The sequence below is a fragment of the Chaetodon auriga genome, chromosome 11, assembly GCF_051107435.1.
Source record: "Chaetodon auriga isolate fChaAug3 chromosome 11, fChaAug3.hap1, whole genome shotgun sequence".
Taxonomy (NCBI): Eukaryota; Metazoa; Chordata; class Actinopteri; order Chaetodontiformes; family Chaetodontidae; genus Chaetodon; species Chaetodon auriga.
Genome location: NC_135084.1, coordinates 27,303,915 through 27,322,022, shown reverse-complemented (window position 1 = coordinate 27,322,022; position 18,108 = coordinate 27,303,915). Strand labels below are relative to the sequence as shown.

At 42.4% G+C, this 18,108-nt stretch overlaps 1 protein-coding gene across 1 annotated transcript in view; it reads right to left on the bottom strand.

Annotated features, from left to right (window-relative positions):
• LOC143327999 (multidrug resistance-associated protein 1-like) overlaps nucleotides 1-18,108 on the bottom strand; it is a 52,028-nt gene that overhangs the window by 10,773 nt on the left and 23,147 nt on the right. The window contains exons 22-29 of the mRNA XM_076742800.1: nucleotides 17,619-17,929; nucleotides 17,328-17,527; nucleotides 16,890-17,016; nucleotides 16,241-16,342; nucleotides 13,217-13,363; nucleotides 12,804-12,962; nucleotides 7,987-8,153; nucleotides 7,455-7,649 (exon numbers count right to left, since the gene is read on the bottom strand). Of these exons, the coding sequence (XP_076598915.1) occupies nucleotides 7,455-7,649; nucleotides 7,987-8,153; nucleotides 12,804-12,962; nucleotides 13,217-13,363; nucleotides 16,241-16,342; nucleotides 16,890-17,016; nucleotides 17,328-17,527; nucleotides 17,619-17,929 (1,408 nt within the window). The remainder of the gene's footprint in view (nucleotides 1-7,454; nucleotides 7,650-7,986; nucleotides 8,154-12,803; nucleotides 12,963-13,216; nucleotides 13,364-16,240; nucleotides 16,343-16,889; nucleotides 17,017-17,327; nucleotides 17,528-17,618; nucleotides 17,930-18,108) is intronic.

Below are 18,108 nucleotides of genomic sequence, written 5' to 3'. Positions count from 1 at the left end.
GGACTATGTTGACATGACACAACGAGTAAAAGGATTCAGATACATTCTAGTAATCGTGGACAGGTTCAGTAGGTGGGTGGAAGCCGTTCCAACTAAGGGTCCAGATGCTAGGGCAGCAGCAAAATTCCTGTGTAAAGAGGTTTTTCCGAGATTTGGTTTTCCTGACACCATCAGTTCAGATAATGGGTCTGCATTTGTAGCAGAAACAATGAAAGTGGCCTTGAAAATGTTGGGCATAAAACAGAAGTTTGGATGTGTGTATCATCCACAGTCACAGGGAGCTGTGGAAAGAGCGAATGGAACACTGAAAGCTAAGCTTGCAAAGATTATAGCAGACAGCCAATATAAGCTGAACTGGGTGGATGCATTGCCCCTAACCTTGATGTCTATGCGTACGCAAGCTAACCGACTAACACATCTAACACCACATGAGGCACTAACAGGGAGACCGATGCCGGTTCCCTTCTACAGAGGTCCCTACGAGGGACCACCGCTTGAGCAATGTGAAAGAGAACTAACCTGTTACCTGCGACACTTAACACAAATACATAAAGCTGTGTTTCAACAGATAAAAGCTGTCTCAGAGGAAAGGAACGCTGACATCCCAGAGCCACTGAGAACGATTGTGCCTGGTGACTGGGTCTACGTGAAGGTGTTCAAACGAAAGTGGAACGAAGCCAGACGAGAGGGGCCCTACAAGGTTATTCTATCTACCCCAACTGCCCTGAAAGTCGAGGGTAAGAGAGTTTGGTTTCATTTAAATCACTGCTGCAGAGCTAGAGATCCAAATCAAGCACCAAGGGAAGGCACAGCCGCCCTGCAGGGACAGGAAGACAGGGACGGCGACGCCGCCCTAAGACAACCAGAAAGGGACAGCCACACCTCCCCTCAGGAGGAAAGACAAACACCTGAGCCACAAGGAGAGAGAAGATCACAGAGACTTGCAGAAAGGAGAAGGCGTGAGAGTAGAGACTCAGAAAGTAGTACAGCAAGTAGTGGCTCACTACAACCCCGACAACATGACAGTGACTCTGAGCCCACACCCACTGCAGGAGAAGCAGCAGGAGAAGGGGGTGGGGGCGCTCCATGGTCTCCACTCAGCACAGGAGAAGGGACATCAGCCCAAACATGTCCACCAGAAATTGATCCACTTAGCTCTCTCCATTGGCTACAGAGAGAGCCGGATTGGTCCCCAGATAACTAAACTAAAAAATCTGGCTATAATGGTTGTGGGGATGAGCCTGGTGTTTCTCAGTACAAAGCATCTGCTGATAAAAAATGAGACAAAGGAAGAGCGAATCACGCAGTGCATTCTGGCAGCAAGTTCAGCGGCGGCTTTGACTGGGAAAATACCACTAACCACGACAATTACACTTACATATGCTAGATTTGCGCATCGTGATCGAACATTAATATTAACCTCGGGTGGCGGACCATTTGAGGTGCAAATGTTCGGTGGCAATTGTCTTGTGGAGGGAGTGATGGCAATGAAAGTACGATGTGTAAAAGGTCTGTGCATAGAGGTACAGAAGTCTGCTGAAGAAACAACCAAATTGACCCAAAACGTGCTAAAAAGGCGCAAAACGAGAAGCCCAATAGAACTGGTGGACCAAAAAGAAATATTGGGATGGGAAAATAACATGTTTTACCAATGGATGACATATTCCACCAGACAGGTTAGCAAGCAAGCTTGTATTACGTGCTACAACTCGAAGAAATTACCAGAAGTAAAGCCGATTCCAGGGGCAAAGAGACGTAAGTGTTCAAAACGAACCACCTGTTTTGCGTATTGCCTCATGGCTATGGCAAGCAAACTAAGTAAAGTAAACGGCACATGGTTGGAAAATACCACAGTCTGTCCCAGACCGTTGAATGAGACGCAGCACCATTGGGCACCGCCTCTTACCAAAATATCCAAAGGATTGGTACATCCTCTTTGCATAGCAAGAGGATCGAATATTACGGACCAACTAGCAACGCTCGCTGACCAATTGTTTGCATCAGGCGCTACCTTCTCGGCGGGAGGGGTAAGAAAGAGCAACACTACAAAGGAGGGCCTGCAAATGCGGCGTAAAAAAGTGTCAGTAAATTCAACCCTATGGACTCAGTGGCAGAACGACCAAGCTCAAGAAAGGGGACTACTGGGAATTAACTCAACATCAGGCTATGACCACCCCATCACGGTGTCTGTAAATATTGGTATAACAAAGCGTAAGGCTAAAATAAGATGCGAACAGTTGATAATAGATGATAAGTGGTCTTTTAAGGTTATACATAACGGGACACTGTACGCCCAATATACCCTCCCTTCACTGAGGAATGGTACCCGACCGTTAGCTGATGTATTCTGGTTGTGTAATGATGACCAGCAGGTAAAAGAAACTTTGCCGGCTGATTGGACGGGTATTTGTGCTCCAGTGATGCTGACTGGACAACTTGCCGTTTTTGCAGAGTCAGACGAAAACAAGAGTGTACGATCCAGGACCCGTCGGAGTGTAAATGACCCATCCTGGAAACCAGATAATGATATATACATAGCATGGAATCAAGAACCTATAGGAATTCCAGAGGACCACCAAGCCATAAGTGAGCATTGGATAAAGTCTGGACAGGCGACAGGATGGATACCTCTTGTCGGCCCTATCCTAAACTCACAATGGTTAGCGAGAAACAGCAGATGGGTAAATTTCCTCTGGTATAATCAACAACGATTCATTAATTGGACAATTTCATCCCTTGAAGGGATTAATTTGCAATTGCATTCAACTACCAAAATGGCCCTGCAGAACAGGTTTGCTCTTGATAGACTACTGGCTGAGGAGTTCGGTGTTTGTAGCTATTTTGGAGACGATTGCTGTACTGTTATCCCAACCGCAACAGGTGAAAATGGCAACCTGACTTTGCTACTGAACAAAATGAAATCACTAAGAGATCAGCATGTGAATATGTCAAATTGGAACACAAAAAATCATGTCCTTGCAAAGATTTGGGATTGGCTGGGAACTCTTTCATGGACTAAAATCTTCCGGCTCATAGGAATGATCCTAGGGGGATTTCTGTTGCTGGTAGCGGTCATTATGTGCTGCATCTTACCATTGGTGTCTACCATGATTAAAAGAGCGACACGATTTGTGCCAGGACAATTCCTCCTTCAAATTCAAACTGACATAAATCCGCCATTCATAGACGATGCAGAATCCAATACCTATGAGGAAATGATGGATACGGCCCTTGATACACACAAAAATTAAGATGGGAAAGAAAAAACGTAGACAACGAAGGGGCAAACAGAAGCCTCGTGTTCAACGCGAATATCATGAAGATTTGCAAGACGTACTAGATATGCTACCACTGGGACCAGTATCGGTAACTCAATCAAAAACACACGTACAATATTTAAACTCCTCTGTGCATTCCAAAGACTTTCCCTTGCCATCTCCACCCCAAGACCTTCGTATACAAGCTATAGAAGTAACTGCATGGACTGAAAAGAAGTACGGTCTTCCTTTAGGCATCACAGCAAACTGTATTCAGCTCACATTGAAATACGACTATGATCTAGCAACCCCTGGTACACCTGACCGACTGCCACTTACTACAAAGAATATTGTACATGTAATTTCTCTATATTATGGCTCGCTTTTACTCTTCAGTACTCATATATTCTTTCAGAGATGTAAAAAGAAAGGAGTGAAGGCGATATCGAAGTTTTTTGCCCGCCACTACGAATGTGTAGGAGAAGGTACCTTTAAGAAAGGCCCCGACATATTTCAATGCAAAGATTTACGCTCCTTCAAAGTAGGAGACAAACACTACTTCGTGAAGAAAAAGGAGGGGGCCTTTCCAAGGGGGAGTGGGCCTGTCATAGGGCCGCTCTAAGTGAGAGATTGTGTGTCCACTAATCTCTCCATTTGCTTTGCAATGAACAGAAATGTCTGACCGACCAAGTGCTGACTGGCAGCGTGACCTGCAGACCCCAAATGGCTCCATCCGCTCCTCTCCCTCCCGAGGGCAGATACAGATGACAGCCAACAATCCGACCCAGAGTGCCAGTGCTTCACATCTGGTGGGTCCTGCCATAACAGCCATCTACGGTCTCCAGGGTGACAACTGGATAGCGTATCCTTCTGGTCCCCATGCCTCACCAGTGCCAGCGGAGGGACCTGCACCTACATTCTATAATCCAGCTGCTGAAAGACCTGGTCAACAATATCCTATGGAAACTGCTCATGCTGGCCCCTCTACTATGACAACGCTTCAAGCCCCGCCATCTTCACTGTTGTCCTTGCTCGGAGAACCTCAAGTTAACAGTGCCCCAGCTACCAACAATGCAACTACTTCTATTCAAGGGGTGGTACCTGTCCTTCCTGTGACCCCCACTCCAAACCTCCTCCTCCATCCCTCTACGCTCCTGCAACCAATGGATCAATTCAGGGTCCATTTGCAGAATAAAACTCCCCAGGAACGAGCTTTCCTTATGCAAGAACGCCGTCGTGCCATTACCTGCAGGTCAGATCGACAAAGGCGCCTGGATGCCGAACGCTACCACACAGAAAAGAAGCAGTGGGAGGAAGAAAAGAACGCCCTGCTGCAGGAAAGGGCTGTCCTCCTGCAAGAAAAATATACTGCCCTTTGTGACAGGAATGCAGCCCTGCGAGACAGAGATGCCAAACAGCTGGCTCTTGAAAACACGCAAAAGATTCTGGAGACTACCCAACGAGCCCTTCGCCAATCGCAAGATGCCTTTGACGAAGTGAAAACGTCTCTTGTACTGCGGAATGCTATAATAGTCCGCCAGGATGCCCGTCTTGATGACCTTCTTGACCAACTCCGGAAGGCTCAAGCTGCTCTGCTTCTCGCACTCCTGATCACTCCCCAACTTCCCCTTCTCCGTCCAGCCCAGACATCCACGAGTTTTCCCCAACGTCCCCTCCTCCTGAGGATCCTGCTAACCCTGAGGAACCTGCTGAGGAACCTGCCACTCCGCCAAACCCGCCTACTACTGATTAAATGACTTTCCACCACACTGCACGCTCATGTCTCAATCCTGGAAATCACTACTACTTATATTGAAATCAAAAGCTACTGAAAATTGTCTATTGCATTGATTATCAAAGGGAACACACTGAAATATTTTGAGCTACTTATTTCATGTTTCCTTTTCTGCATTCGTTATGATTAACTGTTTTAAGAGCTGCAAGTGCCTTACTACTACATATTATAACTGGAAACTTAGTACTACTGAATATATGTATTTTTGCCTCACTGTTTTGGGAATGTTTGCCATGTTTTTCCTCTGATGGATTTATTTGCCGTCTAGTTGATTAAGGATCCCTGCTAGTAATAGTTTGGTTGAACCAGCAACGCTGTGACTTTACAGTCACAAAGGGGGGAGATGTAGTATAATTTTTCTCAATAAGACATGTGAAGATATGTGAGAATTGAGTCAAACACTGTAACCAATGGTAGTTTGTAGCAGAAGTGTGATGGTAGTTTGTAGCAGAAGTGTGATAGTAGAGAAGTAGAAAAGGCACACAGAGGAGTCAGGAGGGTGATACTATGCAAGGCTGACATTGCGCAGCTAACACTGCGCAGCAGAAGTCAGATATCAAGAGATCATATGAGCCTATATCTGCATCATGAGCCTTTGGTACTTTCCGGTACTTTCCATGATTCTGCAGGTGTCTCTGCAGCCGGTGTTGGCCGGTTCTAACCGGTTTTGACCAGTACTAACTGTGACCTGTATAACCCTGTGTGTCCTCATATAACCTTACTGTATTCAAACTATACTACGTATTTACCATGAGAAACAATAATGATTACCAATCATACTGTGATGATGATTATCAAGCATACTGTGATCAATGAATGCTGATATTTGATGATTATTGTGATTATACATATTTTTAAAAAAGAGAATGCACGACAAGCAAAAGCTAATGGTGTAATTGTAAGAAGTAAATACTTTTTAAAAAATAGAACCCAAGACGACCAGTAGCTAATGGTGTAATTTGGAAGAATAGAGAAGAAAAGAAAAGGAAAGCATCCTCAAGATGCACTGTTGATGTATCAATACAAGTTTTGATAAGATAGGGAAAATCCGGGCAGGAAAACTGCCAAATGATAACGTAATGGTGTATAACAAATAGAAGAATCAGAAAAAGAGAAGATACCCCAAGGGCGGGGGTGACCTTGAACAAACTGTATAAAAGACAGACACAGACCCTTGTAAGTTGGAGAGACTTGGAGAGCTTCATTGGAGCTACACCTTGTGTTTCCCCTTTGTTGTCGACAATAAAGTTGCTTCTCGGACTTCGACTCCTGCAGCCTTTTTGAGCATTTTTCTTGGACAGCTGAATCTGATTTACAACAATGGGACAACAAAATGATTCTGACTTTTTGATTTTTACTGTGGCATCTAAAAACATGCAGTGCGTCACCACTCGAACATATATAGAAACCCAAATACTCACTACAAAACAATGTCCATATCTGAGCTGATTTTATGTTTGCGACAGTTTTGATGGAGCTCAGCGCAGACTAATTTTTTAATTAAGTTATATGCTGCTGTATGGTGAGTGCAGACCAATAACATAAAGAAGGACTTTATATTCTACAAGTCATTCTGAATAACTTAGTTAATAAGAAACATAAGTATTGCCAGTTCTTTATTGAATTGAATTAAACTCATGTGCAGGCCATCATTAACCTAATCATGCATATCCTGTCTTAAACCTGCCATGGTCCTGTTGTAGTCCTACCTGTTGCTTTTGGGTTTTCTAGATCTTTGATGTCTACCTGTACGGTTTCTCTTCTGTGCTCCTGTACTCCTTGCCCAGCCTGTTTTTTGATAAACACCTACCCTGCATCGAGTTTCATCAACCCTGCCCTGCTCTCCGAGTTTTCCCCAGCCAATCAACTCCTACTCACTCCTCCTCCACACTCACGTGTTCCCTATTCACTCATCAGCTCCTAAGTACATTTGCCAGTCTCAATCAATCATTCCCTGCCAGTTGGTCTCAGTTATAATGGTGACCTGTGGTTTCATGTTGTTGCTTTCAAACCTGTTACCTTTTTCCTGAAGTCCTGTCCCCTAAACTTGCCTGCCATGTCATGGTCCTGTAAGCCTTCAATCATATTTTTCTGAATAAATCCTTGATTTGCTTCAGCTGTGCCTCCACCAACTCAATTTGGATCATATTCTTGTTCTCCTGCTCATAGCATTTCTGACAAAACCAAAGAACATAAGAAACTGAAAAAGACAAGACTCTGTACACATGTTCCACAACTCAAAAATAGCCCTTACATTTGCAATAATAGATACTCTGTGTAGGACATTAACCAATTTGTCCAAGTGCACAATTTGACAATCAGTCCAAAATAATGAAATGATAACTGCATATGTTGTTCCTGCTGACATTAACCTCAATATATCAAAGCAGTTCAGGTGGTACCTAGTGTAGTCCATGATGGTGTTGAGGCGGTGAGCTATGGTTAGGACTGTACAGTCATCAAACTGAGTACGAATGGTGGACTGGATCAGCTGGTCTGTTTTCGGGTCCACAGCTGCTGTAGCTTCATCCAAAATCAGGATCCTTGTCTTCCTCAGGAGAGCTCTGGCCAAACACAGCAGCTGCCGCTGACCAAGACTGCAGACATAAACACAATATATCACAATATGCTTCATAGTAGATGAAAATCAAAACAGGAAAATAAACTGACATCTTCAATGTAAATACATTGATAAAACGAATCACAGAAATTTATTAATGCAGCCTACAACTGATTGGCATTTTCAAGATCACTATGTAGACTGAAAAAAACAATGCAAAGAAAAAAAAAGACACAATTGGTCCATCTCTCACTTCATCATATCACCTTCTGATCGATCCAATACATTGCTTGCTACTGTTGTGTTAGTTTTATACATCACCTCCTGGTGTTGGCCAGTTAAACCTATTCCAGGTGTGTCGTAGGTTGATCTACCTGAGGTTCTCTCCTCCTTCACAACAGTGATGGTTCAGTTTTTGTGGCAGTGCCGACACAAAGCTGCTGAGATGAGCCAGTTCAAGAGCTTTCCACAGTTCCTCATCTGAACAGGTATCAAAGGGATCCAGATTCATCCTCAGAGAACCAGAAAAAAGCACCGGATCCTAGGAATGGGAGGCCAGGGGTCATTTTGAAGCATTTTACTCTGACACAATACTAAAGTTTATGCTGTCACTCAACTGGACACCGGCACAACAGCCATGATAGTGTAATGGGAATTCTTATTATTCATCTTCTCTTTTACTCAATCATAAGTATTCACTGTCTTTAAGCATAATGAATAACCATGTCATATGATTAGGTGTGTGCGTGTCCCATAATCTGCTGACCGTGTAACCACGTACAGTATGTTATTATGCACTAATTAAGTGAACCTTGTGTCCTGATTGGACAACACATTATGACGTGCCTATTGTGCTGATATTGTTCTGATGATAGAACAAAGTCATCCTGTCGACAAAGATAATGTATTGTATATAATCTATCAACTTCTCCTGCTCCGGGCTCTTTCTTGTCATCTCACACTCGAGACAGCAAGAACGGAGTCCGTCTGCAGGCGTCACAATAACCTGACAGAAAGACAACGAATGCCAGAACAATAGCACTGAATATTATCAGTTGACTGCAAAAATGATCAACAAAGAATTTACATGTGTATCTCAACATTATGTTGAGAATAACACCATCTGATCTCTTTATCCTCTTCATCAGGAGGCCTATTTTGTCTGCCCCCTATCTGAAATGACTTACCCAAAATAAATACACTAGATCTTCACAACTACATGGGCTGTATGAAAAATCTTGGTCTCCAAAGAAAGCTACGACCTATGAGATTACTACAGAAGTGTACGAATCAAGATATGTGTTACTGTCAGAGTAAATTCATCTGGAATACAGTAGAATATTTAAATTTTCATCTCCGCCTGAACATGCCTAATCAAAAATTTACGACTATTAACAACAACCATTTACAGCAATTATTTACAGCTGCTATCTAGTCCAAGCATATGGAGAACCTCTGTCGAGAACACTTTTTCAGCCTCTTTTTCTGCTTGCCATTGTTCATATCTCACAAAATGAAGAAAAATGCAAGTAGCAGTGTTTTTTCGAGCTGGAATATAACATTTGAGCACAAAACAGCAAAGGTAAGACATACTTTATGATTTTGCAAAGTTTATTTTTGATATTCTTTGGTTGCTAGTTTGCTGAGTTTTCATGGGACAGTGAGGAGGCAGACATCTTCTTAATTCGCGGACTCTGTGCTTTCACATGATACCTTGTTTGTGTGGTTTGCTTGAAGTGGTGAAATAAGCAGAAGCCCATATAATTTCGTAGGGTTTGAATTATGTTCAGGGTTCTAAATTAACACCCGCCAACCCGCCAAATGCGGGTTAAAATTCATATTGGCGGGTGTAAATAAAAACTTACTAGCCAATTTGGCCGGTAATGCATTAGGCAATCATGTCAGTCAGAGCCGCTCTACAGTTCTTGGTCATTTGTCCCCCAGACAGTCCGTCCTACATTTCCCATGAACACTGTCGTAATGCTACGTGATGACGTACAAGACGCCCATTGGCTGTGCGCAGGCACGCTACAGTTTGTAGTGCAACCGGCGCGAGAAACCACGGAAACGCAAACACTAAGAAGAAGAAGAAGAATGAACGGCAGCGTATAAACTGTAAAAAAGGAGACTGAGCTAGCTAAAAAGTAAAAAGTAAAGTTAAACTAAATGCGTGGTTGGGACAGACGTCTGGGGGCGAGAAGAGGAAGGAGGCAGGGGATGAGAATGTCGACAAAGCGTGCGAAACGAAGAAAAGAAAGTTTAACGCTAAATGGCTGACAGGTCGTGAATGGCTTGTGTTTGATCACGAAAATGCCGTCATGTTTTGTAAGGATTGCCGCATGTACACGAAAGAAAAAAACAAGACGGATAATTTTGTGGTGGGGACTAATAATTTTAAAGTGGAGGCAGTAAAGGACCATGAGAGTGCCCGAAGTCATCAGGAGAGCCTAAGGAGTCTGCAATATTGACTGCTGCACTATTTGTGTTTTCTAGTTGTACATACATAATTCAATTTATTACCAATGCAATTTTTTGCAAGTGTTTAAGTCATGGCTGTTACTTATATGTATTTCTTATTAAAGAAGGAAAGCAGAAACACTTTAAGTTGAAAGGAAAAATACATTTTATTAGGAATGTAATGATACTAAATACTGGAAAAATGTCTTATAAAATAATAAATCTGACAGCATTTTTTGTTTGTATAAATTAAATGTTTGCACTTTCTTTGTATATTTTGTTTCATGTGTTGTACTTTCTGTGCATTTTTCATGCCAACAATGTAAATAAAATGATCAAATGCATTCAGTGGCACTCATAATCTCTCTTATTTTCACCAGGAAAAAATTTGGCTAGTGGAAATTCTGATTGGCTGGTAACTTTAGAAGGTCACCAGCCACATTGGCTGGTGATCAAAAAAGATAATTTAGAACCCTGATTATGTTTCCTTTGTGTGGCAATGCTTGGTGGAGGCTTTTAGCTGAGTTTCTCCCTGTCATTTTGGAGGATTACAGCCATTTTTTCTACTCAGTTTGTGTGTAATGACATTAACATGGGTGAATTTACATAATTTGAACATTTTGCTCTGGAGCTCAGCATGGACTTATCAGTGCTCATGATTACATTATATTGACCACCAAGACTTTCATCACTGTTTATGCAAATAGGATAATAAGGCTGAAGCACAGTTCTGTAATATTATGAGATCATTTGAGTCACACAGCTATGATTGCTCTTTAAATGACATGGTTGACCATTTCAACAATGCCATGTCATCTGCCTTATATACTGTTGCTCCACTAAAGGTTGACTGTCAGAATCTCACCATGGTTACACAACAGTAGCATTAATGAGAAGAAGAGAATTTGTTGAGCAGCTGAGAGAAAATGGAAGAAAACTGGGCTCGCAGTTCACTGTAATATACATAAAGAAGCCATTAGTGTCTATAACAAAGAAATATGTCTGTCAAGAAAGGATTACTTTCCAAGATTACTACAGAGAATGCTAGGAACTCTAGAATATTATTCTTCACTATTGACCAGCTGCTCAGCACTGTCCCCACCCATCCACAGTTCTCTGTGAAACTGTGAAGTACTTGCATCATTCATCACAAACAAAATAATCACCTCAATCAAAGGCAGCATTGATGTTGATGAAAAAGATAGTTTCAGTGCAAATTAATACCTTTCTTAAAGAAAATAACATTTTGGGGGAAAATCAGTCAGGCTTTAGAACAAACCACAGCACTGAAACTGCTCTGGGTTAGGTTACACCTTTAAATTCTCTTTGTGATATTAAAGCTGCAGTAGGTAAGATTGAGAAAACAGCAGACTTAGCCTGAAAATTTGAACCAACGCAAGTTCCACCGCACTCCCCCTCCCTTTCCGCTGCACTCATGCCCTGCCTCCAAGCCCCTCGTCCCTGCGGTGTCTGCACGGCTGCTGTGACAACCAGTAACGTTAGCCTTAGCATTGGAAACAAGCTAACTCTGCCCAGCCGCTACATCACAGTTGCTAACATACCGTACGCGCTGCAGAGTGTTACTGTAACTATCACCATAATAGCTTTATGGTTATTTTGTTGTCTTAGCTGTATATGCTGTTGTTGGCAGCGGTGGTATGGGCAGTTTCTCCTTTGCAGGTGGCTGTTGCTCCACCATAGCTTTCACTGGCCTCCTGACGCTGCTTACAGAGCTGTTTGACTGAGCGGCAGCCGGCAGCATGAACAGAGGGAGGGGGTGGTTCGCAGCACTCCCTCAGATGCTCCTCTGGCTCTGACTGGTTGTTTTGTGTTTTGGGACCAATGAAGCGTTTTTTGTTTTGTTTTTTTTTTCCACAGATTACATGTTTCATGCTCTGCTGTCTGGGCCTAGGGACAGTTTTAGCAAATATGACAAAAAATTACTTTTATACAAGTTACGTACTGCAGCTTTAACCGAAAATTTGAATTTTTGGAAAGTTTTGAATCTTTTATAAATCAGTTTTGTACCATATTGTTGGTACACATGCTACAACTAATTTGAATCAATATGAAAAGCGTGCTATTGGTCCTTGCAGTTCCTTGTGGACTCAGAAAGTTGTAAGCAAATAGTTTTATAAACCATCTTTCCACTGATGTCCCATTGGTGGAGAAAAAAACTCAGTCTGCTTGTGCAGCAGTCAGTCCTCTAACAACCAGTGGCAGCACCTCTACTGCAGCATCCAAGCACCATCCAGAAATCCACAAAAACATCCATAATCTTTCCTTTTTTAACAACAAATGTCCATAAACTCAGTTTACAGATAGTGACCATAATCACGCAAAATCTCAGTACAAAGTGTGTTTCCCACACACATTCAGTTTCTGCTCATCACAGCAAGACAGAGAGACAGCTAAATAGCAACAGTCCATGGGTGGTAACTGCATTGTCACCAACAAAGTGAAATCACCAAAATAAAACAGCTTCAAACAAGGCTCATTTTTTTCATTTTCATTTCATTTTTTTCACAACATACTGTACTGACTGTGTAAAGTTACCACTGCATACTGTACTAAGCATGAAGTAAGTTTGGAATGCTGGTGATTCTGTCATGGAGATCAAAAAGGCCAGTCTGAGCAATGTTGATCCGATCAGTGCAGTATTTGTGCTGCAGTGTTTATGTTACAGTTTTCGGAGTGTACTACATATTTGTACTCGACTATTTGTAGTACTGACCTGAGGAATTATGGTGATTCTGGAGCGGAGATCATGAAGACCAATCTGAGCAATGTCGATCCCATCAATGAAGATATGTCCCTTTGCTGCTTCCAGAATCCGGAAGATTCCCAAAGCCAGAGTTGACTTCCCTGCTCCCGTCCTTCCAACAATCCCCACCTGCAAATTCATTAATGTAATCGATAAATATTTGGATAACATGAGTTGATTTATTATACATCAATATCATAACTCAAGTCATTAAACATTACTGACAAGGGTTACTTTTTATTTTATAATGTATACTTTTTTGTTTTTAACTGTGTGTATAGTTCTTTCTAATATTTTTTGTATTTTACCCTCTGCATTTTGTCCTGACATATTTCCTCTTGCTTTGTGATGAATATAAAGGTTTTCCGAGTGTCACTGCTAACCTTTTCTCTGTCCTGGATGTCGACGGAGATGTCATTTAAAGCCCATTCCAAACCCCTACGGTACTGAAGTCCATAGTCTTCAAACTGTATGTTTCCTGTGGTCGGCCAGGCAGCTGGCAGCAAACTGCCCTCAAGGGTCCATGCTGCCTGTGCAGACACATCAGGTCAGAAGGGCTGCATGACACACATATGCAGCTCCAAAATAAAAGGTCACTGACAATAAAATCACAGTGAGGATACAAAAGAAACAACAGAACAATATAAAACACATCTATATACTTTTAGTTCAAATTAACTTGCTTTTACAAGCTTCTGGTCAACAAGACACTCTGTGTCCCTGCATAAGTCTGCCTTTGGTCTGATGTGGTTTGTTCAGACTTCTTTGCAGAGTTTGTTATCTTATTTCTGGAAATACATCCTACTTTTGTTAATTTCATGAATGGATTCCATTGTCAATGCACTGGTCTTCCCTGGGTTGTTATCAACCATGGATTCCTGCATTTGTAACACTAGCAATCAAGCTGCTGCTGAGTAGCACCAGCTTGATTTTAGCCAGAGTAGCTAGCTAGTGGTCCAAGACAGAGACTCTTGACAGATTGAATGCCCCCAACACTCTAATATTCTCTTGCCTCTATCAGTTGCTGACTACCTATTGACAGAATGATCGCAAATCTCACCCTTGCTCTTGATCCACTCCTACTGCTGCTGGCTTGGCAAGATTTGTCCTGAACCTAGGGTTAGCTATGAGTCTGACCAGGGGTGTGTGCAAGATTGTTACCCTGTCTATTCACAGGTTACCAAAGACCTCAGGCACCATCAAAATGATCTGAGGAATAAGGATGAGTTCTTCATGCACCTCTGTATGATCGCCACTATCCAGGCTGCACAGATTTCACGCTAAATGTCCACAGACTCAGTGCCGCCAGAATCTGAAACCACCCCTCCTTGTTCTGAGCTAATTCTTACTGTGGGTGAGTAGGCTTCTTCTGATGCTTCACGGCTGTGAAAGAAGATGCATGGTCGAGCCTTGAGTACACCCCGGAGCCCTAAACTATGATGAAGGGCGGAAAGCTGAGAGGCAAGCTGCTCCATTCCGGAGTCTCTCCATCTGGAGAACAATTTTCAAGCCCAGGAGCCCACAGTTGATGTGTTGTATGAACACAGTTTTCCCCACTGTGTGAACAAACCCAATCCACTGCACCATGACCAGCCTCCTCTCTGTCCATGCCCAGGCAGTCTGCCCAACATTCAAAGAGACACCACTGTTGCAGCTCGCTCACACTCGGCAGTCAAGTTTTACCCAGGTCCTCCTATCACCCGTCCATTGGTGTGCTTCCTGGAAAGTCCACTGAAGTTGCTGAGGATAATTATACCAACTATCCCCCTGTGCTTGTTGTTGGGTCATCCATGGTCCATCATGTGCATATCGACAGATGCCACCTGGATGCTTTCGTTAAGGACACTAACACCTCTGCCCCACAGCTGCTACATCAGCACTTATCTGTCTCAGTTGTGGTGCATAAAGTGTAGCAAATTAAAGCAGCTGCATATCTGGCTTAATGATGACTGCAGTACCAGTAACAACCCCTACATGGACAACATAACCACCTTTTACAATAGAACAGATCTTTTCAGAAATGATTGCCTCACCCAAATCATGAAGGATCTTGGCTGACCTCTGACCTCTCACTACATTCCTGCAAAGCTTTTACCACATTAACATACAGCAGTCAGAATACACCCTGTCCTCCAGTCTCAATCTCTGCTCCTGTGTTTGACATTCCTGCACAGATCACCAATGCTCCTCGTAAACACCACCAGCCTAACACCATCAGCCTAATTATCATTAAAAAACAAACAAATCTAAGTTGTAAGTAAGCCCTTCTATGACTGTGACAGTCTTATTTAACCTTCAGGCTTTCCGATCCAGCAATGGCATGAGGTTGCAATGTTTAAACCAGGGTCAAATTCCTTGTATGTGCACGTATACTTGGCCAGTGAAGTCGATTTCAATTCTCATTACCAATCTGACTGGACATGGATGGATGGATGGATGGATGGATAGATAGATAGATGTCTCCTTCCCTGTCCACCTCTTCATCTTGATGCAAGGTAGATGATGAAGATGCTTCTCCCAGGTTGAGTCTCAGTTTAGCAGGTCCACAGGTCAACAGCTGGCTTTGGGTAAGATGTCTCTGTGGTTGTCTTTGACAGGTGAATGTGCATCAGGGCTGAGACGAGACTGTGACAGACCAGATCAACACTTGGTTTTTACTCTGTTTAGATGTGAGAATCCCCTCTCACATGCTGCACCACTCAAAGGCAGCCGAAGAGACAGTTTCACCACCGTGTTGATGTTGCAGTAACAATCTTGAATATTCATTATTTATTTACTGATTGTACCAAGTCATATTCTGAGGATGCTGCCAAGCATTTTCCAGATGGCTTTAAGCATTTCCACTCTCTCAGCTTAGTCTCTGTCAAGCTGCGAGGTAGGTGGAGTTTTGTGGGTTGAGCAGCTCCAAAAGTCAATTGACTGCAACTTGTGCAATGCTCTGCATTATCCATGTCCCACCTTCAAGTCAACATGTAGCTCTGACAGTCACTCCTAGCCCCTTCAATAAAGCAAACTCCTCATTGTAGGACTACATATGACATGCGTGTTCAGCTTTTTGAAATACTAGGACAAAAACATTTCTGATTATGTCACATGCATACATGCATACCAGTTATGTGGTACCCTTCCTATAGGTCAATTTAAAATCCTAAATACAAGCTACTCTGCTCTTGAATGAAACTTTTTAAATGTGTTCTGTTGTTTGTTTTTTTATTTTAAATTACTTTTTGTTTGAACTGTACTTTTGACATAATTGTGTGGTATGAGGGTCCTCAATGATTTTTCAATTCTTTGATTCTTCAAGATTTAAAAATCTGAGAAAAAAGATACTGGTCTCCGAAATGTTGGACTACAGGCCAAAGATTACAGTTTTTACATAAACAAAATTCTACTGTACAGTGGCAGACCTCTTTGGGTGTGTTGTGGTACTCTTTAACTCTCTCCACTGACACAATGTTGTTCTCCACATCAGTCCAGGATCGAACAATCCAGCTCAGGATTCCCGTCACCTACAAAATCACAAACACCATGACTCATATGGCATTTCTTTGCTTGTTTGTCTGTCATATGAAACAGGAGGAAAAGCTCCTATATAACACTACAGAAACCAGAACCTATAGCAAAGGCAGCAATACCGCTGAGTCACTAGTGCATTTCAACAAACACAAATAACACCATCGTTTATCTGAAACTTTACTGATATTGCTATTTCACAGGTGTCACAGGAGTTAAAGAGATTCTGTCTTTGAGTTGTGGCATCAAAATCTGCAATCTGTCCTCCATTTAAAGCAAACAAAATTGTTGCTGTGCTGCTGGTGGGGGATCACCCTTTTTTAGATATTTTCATGGCAAACAGCATACATACTAAAGTTGTAGATTAAGAGGTCACTGGTTTCTGGCAAATTGTTTTACTTCTACTAACGTCTATATATAAGCTATTTTGGCAAAGTATTCTCTAATGGAACTATAGAAACATTCTGGATTCTGGAGTCAAAAAGAAAAAAACTTTTTTCTATGCAAAAAAAGAGAGATAACAGAGATTTAATATATTTTAACCTGAAGAGAATGTGACACTGCCAATCCCACAATTCCTGGGCTGAGTTCATCCCGACCTTGCACTGACAGAATGGCTGCAGCTAAAACCAACAAATTCCCCAAAAACTCCAGATTCACTGCAAGCCACCTTAAAGAAACAAATGTAATTAAAAAACTACATCTGTAAAAATCTGGAAGAAGTCAAATTGTAAAACATGTTAAAAAGATATTGTGACAATAATGTCAAACATGAGGGTAAATTCTAGGGACTAAACAGGAGGAACCACCTGAGAGCCTGAGATAAATATCCATTACAACAGGTACAAAACTATACAAACATATCATATAATTACAAACATCTGCACAAATGTAAAAATACGTATGCTAAATATTAAAATACTGTCCAAAATCAGAAATATCTTTAAAATAAATAATTTGTTTGAAGTAGTTTGAATGAACCTGGTGGCGACAAAGCGAGGGAAATATGCTTCCTGGTTATTGTCGATGCAACGGTTGGCCTGTAGGACAAAGCGTGGCTGTTCACAAAAGGCTCGGATGACAGTAGCACCTTGCACTGTCTCATTGAAGTGTGTGTAGATTGGTGAGCGACTGACTGCCTCCAGTCGCCTCAGCTGACATGATGATGCCACGTAGAAACTCTGGAAACCAGATCCATAAAAAGTTAGAATTAAAACGAGGCTTGAGCTGAACCTCTGAGATGTCCAGATAACATTCAGGAGAAACCTTTACCTGTATGAACATATAGACACAGGTGAGGGGTAGGAGCACCAGCCCTGTGAAGGGTGTGGCCAACAACAAAATGATGCAGACCTCCAGCAGCTTGAACAGGTAGCCCAACATCATCTTCAGACCGTCAGGAATCATGCAGTCAATGGCGTCGATCTCCTTGGAGAAACGGTTCAGGAGGTTTCCACTGGGCGTCACCTCAAAGAAGGACATAGGTGAGTGCAGGACACTTTGGAGAAGATCAGCATGAAGGTGACGCGATGCTATGATACCACCCAGAGCGATGCCAAGCATCGTACCAAATGTGGCCAACCCTGAAACACAGAAGTCAGAAGTACATAGAAGAAGTCACCAGGACATCACAGGCTGGTTTTAATGAGACAGTCTATCACACGATGGATGTAATAAAACAGAATAAAACACAGAGCTCATGGGTCGCATGGGTCAGAGCTTCCTGCATGTGACTATTTAATGAATCAACCATGTAATAACT